Raw genomic sequence first — 12,592 nt, 5'->3', positions numbered from 1 at the left:
CACACCGGTATATAAGTGCTGTGTAGTAATTTGCTGGGTAGTACAGCCCTAACCTCCGAATAGTAAAGACCTATTGAAAAGTTATTCTTGTAGTCTGTGTCAGTAATTGACCTTAAATATAACTGGAACACACAGACTTAACAGTGGCGACGAGTCCGATCTTACCCTGCGGCAGTTTACATCCACGGCAGCTTCGTCCTCAGAACGGGCATCGAGAAGAGGCATCCACCCTCATCATCCTGCTGAACAGCACGTCGCGCGGGAGGCATCGAGGACCCGGAGTGAAGAAGAGAAATTCTGAACTCGAAGCCCCCATCAGCGGCAGACAGCTATCTTCCTTCTACCATGGTGGTGGGTAAGCCAATCAGCGAAAGTCGGCCACGTTGGCTGTAGCGAAGGGGAGGGAAGACGGAGGAAAGAGGGCGGTGAAATCGACCGCGGCCGGTGAAAAGGGCCGGGTCGCATTCGGGCCGAAAGGCGCAGCGACTGGGGCAGCTGAAGGCGCGAGAGCCGCGGTGAATTCGAACGCAGCGGGTGCACATAACCGGGCTGCAAGAAGGGCTGTGAGGCGCGACGGCAGGGAAGCGTGAATGCCCACGGGAACCGCGGTGGAGTAGAAGCAGCGTCGGGGGAGTTGTTAACCACTGGGGAGGCGAGACCGGCAGCAGCACAGCAATCGCCATTGCAGCCAGCGGGTGAAGAAGACGAGCGCGGGAAAGACCGCCAAGCGCGGGAAGCCGCCATTTTGGAAAAAAAAAAGATTGCAAAGATGCCTAAACATGGGAACATTAATACTTTTGATAGCGACATCGAAGATTGGACCACGTATGTAGAACGCATAGAAGTTTATTGTAGAGCAAATAAGATACCAGATGGGGAGAAAGCACTAACCTTATTAAACTTAATGGGTGCGAAGACATACGGGCAATTGAAACACCTTCTATCACCAGAGAAACCGGCGGATAAGACTTTCGCGGATATTGTTACCGTCGTGAAAAATCATTTAAGCCCCACGCCGCTGATGCTAGCGGAACGATTTAAATTTTACAGCAGAAAGCAGCTGAAAGATGAAAGCAATGCTGAATTTTTAATTGAATTGCGTAAGCTAGCAAAGTACTGTCAGTTTGGAACAGGACTAACAGATGCGCTAAGAGATAAATTTGTGTGTGGATTGTTAAAAGAAGAGACACAAAAGCGACTGCTTGAGGAGAATGAGCTGACGCTTGATAAAGCTGTCGCTATGGCAGCATCGCACAAAGCCGCAGCGAGAGGCACGGCGGTAATGCAGCTACGGTCACCGGAACTCAGCACAAATCAAATGGTCTTGGGTACAGTAAAATGTTATCGTTGTGGAAAGACAACGCACGATCAGAACCAGTGCTGGTTCAAAAATAAGGAATGCAGAAAATGTGGCAGGCTTGGTCACATAGCTAAAGTATGCCGGTCAGGAGAGAAGACCAGCAACAAAAAGTCACCGCAGGGAAAGTACAGAAAGGTACACAAGGTGACAGAGAACAGTTCGAACGAACAGAAGCCAGATTCAGACGCCAGCAGTAATGAACTGGGTAGCTTAAGAGTACACAACGTTGGTAAGGAAGCAGACCTCCAGACAATTTGGGTCACACTTCAGATAGCAGGAGTCCAAGTGAAGATGGAATTGGACACTGGATCGGCATTGACGGTCATGAATAAGAAAGATTACAAAAGGTTATTCCAACATATTCCCCTACGGGATACGGAGATTGTATTGAAAACATACACGGGGCAAAGAGTATACCCCATCGGAAAGATAGAGGTAAAGGTGGTCCACAAGGGCAAAGGAAGCCGAGGAATGGACTTATATGTGCTACCTGAAGGAGGTCCACCACTACTGGGACGGGAGTGGATTAGAAAAATGAATATGGACTGGCATTCCTTAAAAGCACTAACGGTAGATGCCAGGGAAACAGATGTCAAACCTAAACGATTGTCCAGAATATTGGACGATGCTAAAGAGGTGTTCCAGCAGGGACTGGGAACACTGAGAGGAATTACGGCAAACATCAAGATTGAAGAACATGCACAAGCAAAATTTTTCAAAGCCAGACCGGTACCCTATGCGATACGACCTGCTGTGGAAGCGGAGCTGGAAGCGCTAGAACGTTCAGGAGTACTGTCTAAGGTAGACTGGAGTGAGTGGGCTACGCCCATTGTTCCCGTGATGAAACGTCCTTCGAGCAACAAGCCGGGAGAACCAGGGAAGGTTCGCATCTGTGGAGATTTCAAGATCACTGTTAATCCGGTGCTTCACACGGTGCAGTATCCGCTTCCGCGGATTGAGGATATCTTCGCTTCATTGTCGGGCGGGAAACACTTCACCAAGATAGACCTGGCGCAGGCGTACTTACAGATGGAAGTTGAGGAAGAGTCACGCCAGTACCTCACGATCAACACGCATAGAGGCTTGTACCGGTATAATAGACTGGTTTTTGGAGTGGCATCGGCTCCAGCAATTTGGCAGAGGGCCATGGAGCAGGTATTACAGGGAATTCCAGGCACACAATGTTACCTGGACGATATTCTGATTACAGGAGATGGTGACGAGGAACACCTCGCAAATTTGGAACTGGTGCTCATCAGATTGAAAGAATATGGACTTCGAGTTAATCGGCAGAAATGTGAGTTCTTTCAGAAGCGGATCTCGTACTGTGGCCATGTCATTGACCAGGAGGGACTTCATAAGTCTCCTGACAAGATCGAAGCGGTTGTGAAGGCTCCCGCTCCGGTTAATGTATCTCAGTTGAGGTCGTTCCTAGGATTGATTAACTATTACCATAAGTTTCTGCCAAATTTATCCACGGTACTGCACCCGCTGAACGCTCTTTTGCAGAAGGGAGTACCATGGGAGTGGAGCGAGGACTGTAAGAAGGCCTTTTGCAAAAGCAAGGAATTGATAACCTCAGAGGAAGTGTTGGCTCACTTCAACCCAACACTGCCTATTCGTTTGGCTTGTGATGCTTCTCCATATGGTATTGGGGCAGTACTCTCACACAAGTTGCCAAATGGCACGGAGAGGCCAGTCGCGTTCGCATCCAGATCATTGACCTCCGCTGAGCGCAACTATGCTCAGATAGATAGGGAGGCTCTCAGCCTTGTGTGGGGAGTAAAGAAGTTTAATCATTACCTGCAGGGCCAAAAGTTTACGCTTCTGACAGACCATCAGCCGTTGGTATCCATTTTTAACCCTAAGAAGGGTGTGTCGGTGATGACAGCACAGAGACTCCAGAGATGGTCCCTTTTCCTAGGGGCACATCAATATCAGATAGAATTCAAAGGTACAAAGCAGCATGGTAATGCTGATGGGCTGTCGTGCCTGCCACTACCTGAAGAAGAGGAGACAACGAAGGTTGACCCTGTTGAGTTATTTCACTCGACCATCATCGAGTGTTTACCAGTCACCAATGCAAGTATTGAAAGAGAAACCAGGAATGACCCGACACTGTCCCGAGTCTACGAGGTGACAGTGAAGGGATGGCCAGCACATGGTGATTCTCTGTTACCGGCATTCTCGGCAAGACGAGACCAGCTGTCCGTCTGTCAAGGAACATTGATGTATGGAATGAGAGTGATTATTCCTCCTAAGTTAAGGGAAAGAGTTCTAAAGGAACTGCATGAAGGTCATCTGGGGGGAGTCAAGATGAAAAGCCTTGCTAGGGCTTATGTGTGGTGGCCGGGTATTGACCAACAGATAGAGGAGCTGACGAAAAGCTGCTCAGGGTGCCAAAAAGTGCAAAATGCACCTCCGATTGCACCGCTGCATCCATGGGAACGGCCTCCAGCCCCATGGCAACACGTACATATTGACTTTGCTGGTCCATTCATGGACTCCATGTTTCTAATTGCGGTGGACGCACATTCTAAATGGCCAGAAGTGATCAAGATGACTTCCACTACTTCAGAAAAGACAATTGCGGTGTTAAGAACGATATTCGCAAGGAACGGATTGCCAGAACAAATATGTTCCGACAACGGACCACAGTTCGTGTCAGAAGAATTCCAAAAATTCTTAAAGAAGAATGGGGTGAAACATTATACCTCTGCCCCATATCATCCGGCTACAAATGGGTTGGCCGAGAGATTTGTACAAACATTCAAAAAGGCAATAAAGGTCATGAGCGAAGATCAGATTCCACTACAACATAAGGTGGACAAGTTTCTACTGGCATATCGAAACGCCGCTCATGCAGTGACAAACCAAAGTCCTGCCATGATGTTTTATAACAGGAGGTTGCGGTCCAGGTTGGACTTGTTAAAACCAAATGTGCGGAGGGAAGTTGAAAACAAACAGTTCCAGCATATAAATAACAAGACCACTCGGAGTTTCGAGGTAGGACAACCAGTGTTGGCCAGGGACTATGGAAACGAGAAATGGCAATCCGGAACAATTCGGGCCAGACAAGGACCCCTGATGTACACGGTAGATGTTGGTAAAAATGTAATACGGCGTCATGCTGACCAACTGATAGAATCGAGAACAAGGGTCGAACCCATGGTTACGACAGAGACAACCGTGGAAGAAGTTAGTGAACCTGAAGCATCTACCTCGGCAGTGAATGTACCTGATGATGATGTCCAAGACATAAGAGACCAAGTAGAGGAGTCACCTCAGCAACAAGAATCAGAGACCCCTGAAAGGCGTTATCCAACTCGAATCAGGAGGCCTCCTGAGAGACTGAACCTTTGAACTGTTTCTACATGAAGTTGTATATGTATATATGTTATTATGTTATGTTAAATGGGGATATAACTGTTAAGCTAAAAAGGGAGGATTGTGGCGTATGTAACTTGTTCCACCTTAAGAGAACTTAAACCTGTTCCACCTTAAGAGATGTACTACTTTCTCTGGCTGCTGTATACGGTAATACCGGTGGTGACCACACCGGTATATAAGTGCTGTGTAGTAATTTGCTGGGTAGTACAGCCCTAACCTCCGAATAGTAAAGACCTATTGAAAAGTTATTCTTGTAGTCTGTGTCAGTAATTGACCTTAAATATAACTGGAACACACAGACTTAACACCGGCAACATCCTTGTAAATCTCCTCTGTACCCTCTCTAGTGCAATCACATCTTTCCTGTAATGTGATGACCAGAACTGCACGCAGTACTGTAGCTGAAGCCTAACTAGTGTTTTATACAGTTGAAGCATAACCCCCCCTGCTCTTGTATTCTATGCCACGGCTAATAAAGGCAAGCATTCCGTATGCCTTCTTAACCAGCTTATCTACCTGTCCTGCTACCTTCAGGGATCTGTGGACATGCACTCCAAGGTCCCTTTGTTCCTCTACACTACTCAGTGACCTACCATTTAATGTGTATTCCCTTTCCTTGTTAGCCCTCCCAAAATGCATTACCTCATACTTCTCCGGATTGAATTCCATTTGCCACTGTTCTGCCCACCTGACCAATTTATTGATATCTTCCTGCAGTCTACAGCTTCCTTCTTCAGCATCAACCTCACAGCTGATTTTAGTATCATCTGCAAACTTCTTAATCATACCCCCTATATTCAAGTCTAGATCATTGATATATACCACAAAAAGCAAGGGACCCAGTACTGAGCCCTGCGGAACCCCACTGGAAACAGCCTTCCAGTCACAAAAACACCCATCAACCATTACCCTCTGCTTCCTGTCTCCGAGCCAGTTTTGAATCCAACTTGACACTTTGCCCTGGATCTCATGGGCTTTTAACTTCGTGACCAGTCTGCCATGTGGAACCTTATCAAAAGCCTTGCTAAAGTCCATATACACTACATCAAATGCACTACCCTCATCTACCCTCCTTGTTACCTCCTCAAAAAATTCAATCAAGTTTGTCAGACATGACCTTCCCTTAACAAATCCGTGCTGACTATCCTTGATTAATCCGTGTCTTTCTAAATGAAGATTTATCCTGTCCTTCAGAATTCTTTCCAATAATTTCCCCCCCACCGAGGTTAGGCTGACTGGCCTGTAATTACTCGGTCTATCCCTTTCTCCCTTTTTAAACAAGGGTACCACATTAGCAGTCCTCCAGTCCTCCGGCACCACACCTGAAGCCAGAGAGGATTGAAAAATGATGGTCAGGGTCTCTGCTATTTCCACTTTTGCTTTGTTTAACAGCCTGGGATACATTTCATCCGGGCCTGGGGATTTATCCACTTTTAAAGCTGCTAAACCCCTTAATACTTCCTCTCTCACTATGTTTATTTCATCTAATATTTCACACTCCACCACCCCGATAGCAGTGTCTGCTTCGCCCCTCTCCTTTGTGAAAACAGATGCAAAGTATTCATTAAGAGCCCCATCGATGTCTCCTGCCTCCACACACAGATCACCCTCATGATCTCTAATAGGCCCTACCCTTTCTTTAGTTATCCTCTTACTCTTAATACATTTATAAAACATCTTTGGGTTTTCCTCGATTTTACTTGCCAAGAATTTTTCATGGTCTCTCTTTGCTTTCCTAATATCCTTTTTAATTGCACCCCTGCACTTTCTGTACTCCTCTAAAGATTCTGGAATATTTAGCCCTCGGTATCTGTCATACGCCTCCCTTTTTTTCTTTATCCTACCCTGTATGTCCCTAGATATTCAGGGGGCTCTAGATTTGTTAGTCCCACCTTTTTTCTTTAAGGGCACATATTTGGCCTGAACCCTCCGGATCTCCTCCTTGAATGCCTCCCACTGCTCTGACACTGATTTACCTTCAAGTAGCTGTTTCCAGTCCACTATGGCTAAATCCCCTCTGAGCTATGCAAAATTTGCTTTTCCCCAAATTAGAATTTTTATTCCTGGTCTATCCTTGTCCTTTTCCATAACTACCTTAATAACAGAATTATGGTCACTAGCACCAAAATGCTCTCCCACTGATACGCATTCTACCTGCCCAGCTTCATTCCCTAAAACTGAGTCCAGAACCGCCCCCTCCCTTGTAGGGCTTGCTACATACTGACTAAAAAAGTTCTCCTAGATGCATTTTAGCAATTCCACACCCTCTATACCCATCACACTAATTTTATCCCAGTTAATATTGGCGGCGCGGACACGATGGGCCGAAGGGCCTCTTTCTGTGCTGTATAACTCTATTTGAAATCCCCTATTACTGTCCTGTAGTTTTTGCACTTCTCAGAAATTTGTCTACATATTTGTTCTTCTACCTCCCTCTCACTGTTTGGGGGTCTGTAGTACACTCCCAGCAGTGTGATCGCCCCTTTTTTGTTTTTCAATTCGACCCATATGGCCTTGTTTGATGATCCCTCCAACATATCATCCCTCCACACAGCTGTAATAGTTTCTTTAATCAATACCGCGACCCCCCTCCCTTTTCACCTCCCACTCTATCCCGTCTGAAAATCCTGTAACCAGGAATGTTGAGCTGCCATACCTGCCCCTCTTTCAGCCACGTTCTCTCCCTCCTTTCTTGAATAGTGGTGTTGCATTTGTGACCTTCCAATCCGCTGGGACCATTCTAGAATCTAGGGAATTTTGGAAGATCAAAACCACTGCATCCACTATCTTTTCACCACCTCTCTGCTTCTAGTCTGCCAACCAGTTCTCTATCCAAGTCAGTACCTTACCCCCAATCCCATGTGCTTTAACTTTACACGCTAATCTCTTATGCGGGACCTTATCGAAAGCCTTCTGAAAGCCCAAATACACCACGTCCACTGGTTCTCCCTTATCTATTCTACCAGTTACATCCTCAAAAAATTCCAGTAGATTCGTCCAGCACGATTTACCTTTTGTAAATTCATGTTGACTTTGTCCGATCCTGTCACTGTTTTCCAAGTGCTCTGCTATTACATCTTTTATAATGGACTCAAGCATTTTCCCCATTACCGATGTCAGGCTTACCGGTCTATAATTCCCCGTTTTCTCTCTACCACCTTTTTTAAATAGTGGGGTTACATTAGGTATCCTCCAATCCATGGGAACTGTGCTTCGTGCAATTAGATAAAGAGCCTTTAATTTAAATTTTTTACCATTATTCCCTGCTTTGACCTTATTCTCTGCTGCACTGCTACCGTTAAACACTCTGTCGCTCCCTGTCACACTGTGCTTATTATTACCAAAATCGCTACACTGCTCTATTGCCTTGACCTTTCTCTTTCGATTTCTAAATTTGCCCTCACCTGACCCCTCCCACCCCCCTTTTTTAGTTTAAAGCCCTATCTACAGCCCTAGTTATTCGATTCGTCAGGGCGCTGGTACCAGCCCGGTTTAAGTGGAGCACGTCTCGACGGAACAGCTCCCTCCTTCCCCAGTACTGGTGCCAGTGCCCCATGAATTGAAACCCCATTTCCCCACACCACTCTTTGAGCCACGTATTCAACTCTCTGGTCTGCCTGACGCCATGCCAATTTGTGCGTGAAGCAGAAGCTATTTCATCTGGTGGGGGGAGTCCAGAACAAGGGGCACAATCTTAAAATTAGAGCCAGGCCGTTCAGGGGTGAAATCAGGAAACGCTTTTTCACACAAAGGGTAGTGGAAATCGGGAACCCTTTCCAACAAAAGGCCGTGGATGGTGGGGGTCAGTTGGAGCTTTCCGACTGAGAATCCTCAGTTAAAGAAAAGGGAAGACATATCGGAAGCACTAGTATGGAAGGTGACACACTCTCGGTGCTTGATATACATCTTTTATTTCTTCGATTTCTCTAATCTGTCTCCTGTTGTCTCTGGATATGGTCACTTTTGCCATTTAACCACCTCCTATTTTCCACTTAAGAACTTTACAAGACACAGTCTGTGTGTGTGTGTCTGTCTTCCTGTGCATGTGCGTGTGTCTGTGCGTGTATCTGTCTGTGCGAGTGTGTGTACCTCAGTGTGCGTCTCTCTGAGTGCGTGTGTGTGCGTGTGTATCCCTTCTCTCTTTTCTGTCTTCTGTTCCTTTTTAAATGCTGCCCCAGCCTTGAACTCGTATCTTTCTCCAATTTCTCTCCTATCTCCCCATATACCCTCTCCGAGCTCATTTTGTCCATGAGAACCACCTCCTGCTCCCTTGACCCTATTCCCACCAAACTGCTGACCACCCAACTTCCATCCCTGGCTCTCATGTTAGCTAATATTGTAAACTGTTCCCTCTCCTCAGGTACCATCCCCCTCCACTTCAAATCTGCCGTCATCACCCCCTCCTGAAAAAACCCTTGACCCCACTGCTGTCCCATCTCCAAGCCCCCTTTCCTCTCCAAAGTCCTTGAACATGCTGTCACCTCCCAAATCCATGCCTATCTTTCCCACAACTCCATATCTTAAACCTCTCCAATCAGATTTCCGCCCCTGTCACAGCACTGAAACGGCCCTTATCTAAGTCACAAATGACATCCTATAAGACTGTGACCGTGGTAAGCTATCCCTCCTCCTCCTTCTCTGCAGCCTTTGACATGGTTGACCACACCATCTTTCTCCAATGTCTCACCTACGTGGTCCAGCTGGGTGGGACTGCCCTTGCCTGGTTCTCTTCCTATCTATCCAGTAGAATCACCTGCAGTGACTTCTCTTTCTGCTCCCACAGCTACCACTGGAGTGCTTTGGCCCCCTCCTATTTCTCATCGACATACTGCCCCTCGGCGACCTCATCCAAAAACACGTCAGGTTCCACATTTACGCTGACGACACCCCACCCCCTCCCTTTCTCTGTAACCTCCTCCAGCCTTACAACCCTCCAAGATCTCTGCGCTCCTCCAATTCTGGCCTCTTGCGCATTCCCTGGTTTCCATTGCTCCACCATTGGTGGCCGTGCCTTCAGCTGCCTGGGCCATAAGCTCTGGAATTCCCTCCCTAAACCTCTCCGCCTCTCCACCTCTCCTCCTTTAAGACGCTCCTTAAAACCGACCTCTTTGACCAAGCTTTTGGCCACCTGTCCTAATCAATGTTCCCATTAAGCTGCTTGGCCATGCAGCGGTCTGGAGCTCCCACCCAGGCCGCTCGCGGGTTTTAAAAGAGATTAATAGATTTTTGTTCGGGAAGGGTATCGAGGGATATGGAGCTAAGTCGGGTAAATGGAGCTGAGGTGCCATGATCTAATTGAATGGTGGAACAGGCGCGAAGGGCTGAATGGCCTCCACCTGCGCCTATGTTATATCGTGTCAGCTGTCAATTTAATAAGCATTTTTATATAAAATTGGAAGTAACATGCTAAGTAAGCAAGAAATACAGAAAAACAATGTAGCCTGCAGAATTCCCCAGGCACTGTGCTTATGGCAAATGTTATGCCCAGCATCATATGGATAGAACTACAATGACCCCATGCACCCCCCTGGAATCCCTTCAAGTACCTCCTGGGATGCTAGGGTGTATGTCCCTATTCAAGCATTCTGACCAAAGCTATGCACAGCACACTAGTGAGGTCTGGCCAGTGCTTTCTAACCTCTGGGCAGTTCTCAGTGGGCCATGAGTCATAACATGGAAAACTCCTCTTAATTCAACTCAAATTGGGAATCCCAGGCAGAGAGCCACACAACAGCTACTGCAGGAAAGGGAAAAATGTCACACTGGTGCCGTATGGGGCACACTTCTAAGGCACATTCCTGGGGAAGAATGAAGCTCGCTTTACTCAGAGTCTAACCGTGAGACTGACAGAATGAAATGGAAATCGTTCCAAGGCCCAATGCTCAAGTCTCTTGCCTTGATGCGCACAGAATTTACAAAATAAAGTGTCAGTAACACTTAAAAAAAACATCCTGTCTGTCTGTCTGTCTCTCTCTCTCTCTCCCTCTCTCTCTCTCTCTCTGAACAGGCTGTAGAGGTGAGGGAGTAGTTGCAGTTGCAGTTAATGAAGGAAAGTAAGACTTAGATTTATTTAGCACCTTGTCATGTCTCTCAGACATATCTCTAATGTTTCACATAAAATTATGACTTTAAAATATGGTGGCAGTTGTTATGTGGCTGAATGTAGTAGCCATTCTACAATAGCCAAGTCCCAGAAACAGTAGTGAGGTGAATGGCCAGTGAGTCTGTTTTTGGAGATGTCGATTGATAGAGGAATGTTGGCTAAGAGCCCTTTTCTTCAAATAATGGGATCTTTACAAGCAGAGATGGGTTTAACGTCCCATCCAACATACAAAACCAACAACAACTTGTATTTATATAGCGCCTTTAACGTAGTAAAACGTCCCACGGTGCTGCACAGGAATATTTTAAGACAAAAAATTTGACACCGATCCACATAAGGATAAATTAGGGCAGGTGACCAAAAGCTTGGTCAAAGAGGTAGATTTCAAGAAGCGTCTTAAAGGAGGAAAGAGAGGTAGCGAGGAGGAGAGGTTTAGGCAGGGAATTCCAGAGCTTAGGGCCGAGGCAACAGAAGGCACGGCCACCAATGGTTGAGCGATTATAATCAGGGATCCTCAAGAGGGCAGAATTAGAGGAGCGCAGAGATCTCGGGGGGTTGTAGGGCTGGAGGAGATTACAGAGGTTGGGAGGGGCGAGGCCATGGAGGGATTTGAAAACAAGGATGAGAATTTTGAAATCGAGACGCTGCTTAACCCGGAGCCAATGTAGGTCAGCGAGCACAGGGGTGATGGGCGAACGGGACTTGGTGCGAGTTAGGACACGGGCAGCCGAGTTTTGGATCACCTCAAGTTTACGGAGGGTGGAATGTGGGAGGCCAGCCAGGAGTGCGTCGGAATAGTCAAGTCTAGAGGTAACAAAGGCATGGATGAGGGTTTCAGCAGTACCTCTGACAGCGCAACACTCCCTCAGTACTCCACTGGGAGTGTCAGCCTGGATTACCTACTCAAGTCCTGGAGTGCGACTTAACCCACGATGTTCTGTGGATGAAATGGTGTGCGTGGGGGAAAATATAAGTTGAAAGAAAAGGGTTTTTGGATTGACCTGGAAACTAACTTGCACCGTGAAGCTGTGGTGCTACTGGGAGCTGGCCGTACCAATTTTTGAATTTTAAACGCAGGAAACTGATCGAATGATTAAGAGAAGCCAGATGGATCTGAAGCTGGAGACCTGCATCCAACAGGAAGAATTCCAAGTATTTGTCAGTAAAGCCAGGTGAGAGGAATGGAAAATGCATTACACTGATGCGGATAATGGGGATTTGGAAACGATTGCAGTCTCCTGATTCACAGGCTGCCCGGCCCGAGGACTCTGCATGGTGTGGGGGTGATGTCATTCACCGCTATCGTGCCGAGCCCAACGTGAGGTCATTCCTGAGATTCAGCTCCAAGAAGTTTCTTTTGTTTCTTTTTGGAGAGTGAATTTTGGAAGAGGTTGGGGAATGAAATGTATTACTTGGAATTCTGAGACTAGAACTGATGGGATGAGTGTCTCTGTCTGTAGCCTCTTTGACTACTTTCTGAGGTGAGCTTGAGCCGTTCTCAGAACAAAAGCCAAAGACAAGAAAAAGTCATTTGGCCCATCAGTCTTGTCCTTCCAGACTGTAACTCGCCCGCCCAAGATCCCCCCCGCTCACCCCAACATCCCCCCCCGAGCCCAACATCCCCCCCGCCCCAACATCACCCCCCCGAGCCCAACATCCCCTCGTCCCCCCCAGCCCAACATCCCCCCCCCACCCCCCCAGCCCAACATCCCCACCCCCCAGCCCAACATCCCCCCAGC

General features: G+C 47.2%; 1 protein-coding gene across 1 annotated transcript in view; it reads left to right on the top strand.

The window, feature by feature from the left end:
* LOC147108994 (tubulin polyglutamylase TTLL5-like) overlaps nucleotides 1–12,592 on the top strand; it is a 166,084-nt gene that overhangs the window by 66,454 nt on the left and 87,038 nt on the right. Inside the window, exon 12 of the mRNA XM_086004163.1 lies at nucleotides 11,931–12,025. Coding sequence (XP_085860289.1) covers nucleotides 11,931–12,025 — 95 coding nt within the window. The remainder of the gene's footprint in view (nucleotides 1–11,930; nucleotides 12,026–12,592) is intronic.

The sequence above is a fragment of the Somniosus microcephalus genome, chromosome 12 (assembly GCF_052327205.1).
Source record: "Somniosus microcephalus isolate GS21.2 chromosome 12, FLI_Smic_1.0, whole genome shotgun sequence".
NCBI classification, from domain to species: domain Eukaryota; kingdom Metazoa; phylum Chordata; class Chondrichthyes; order Squaliformes; family Somniosidae; genus Somniosus; species Somniosus microcephalus.
The sequence above is the reverse complement of the archived record's forward strand: the minus strand, read 5'-3'. Positions and strand labels throughout refer to the sequence as shown.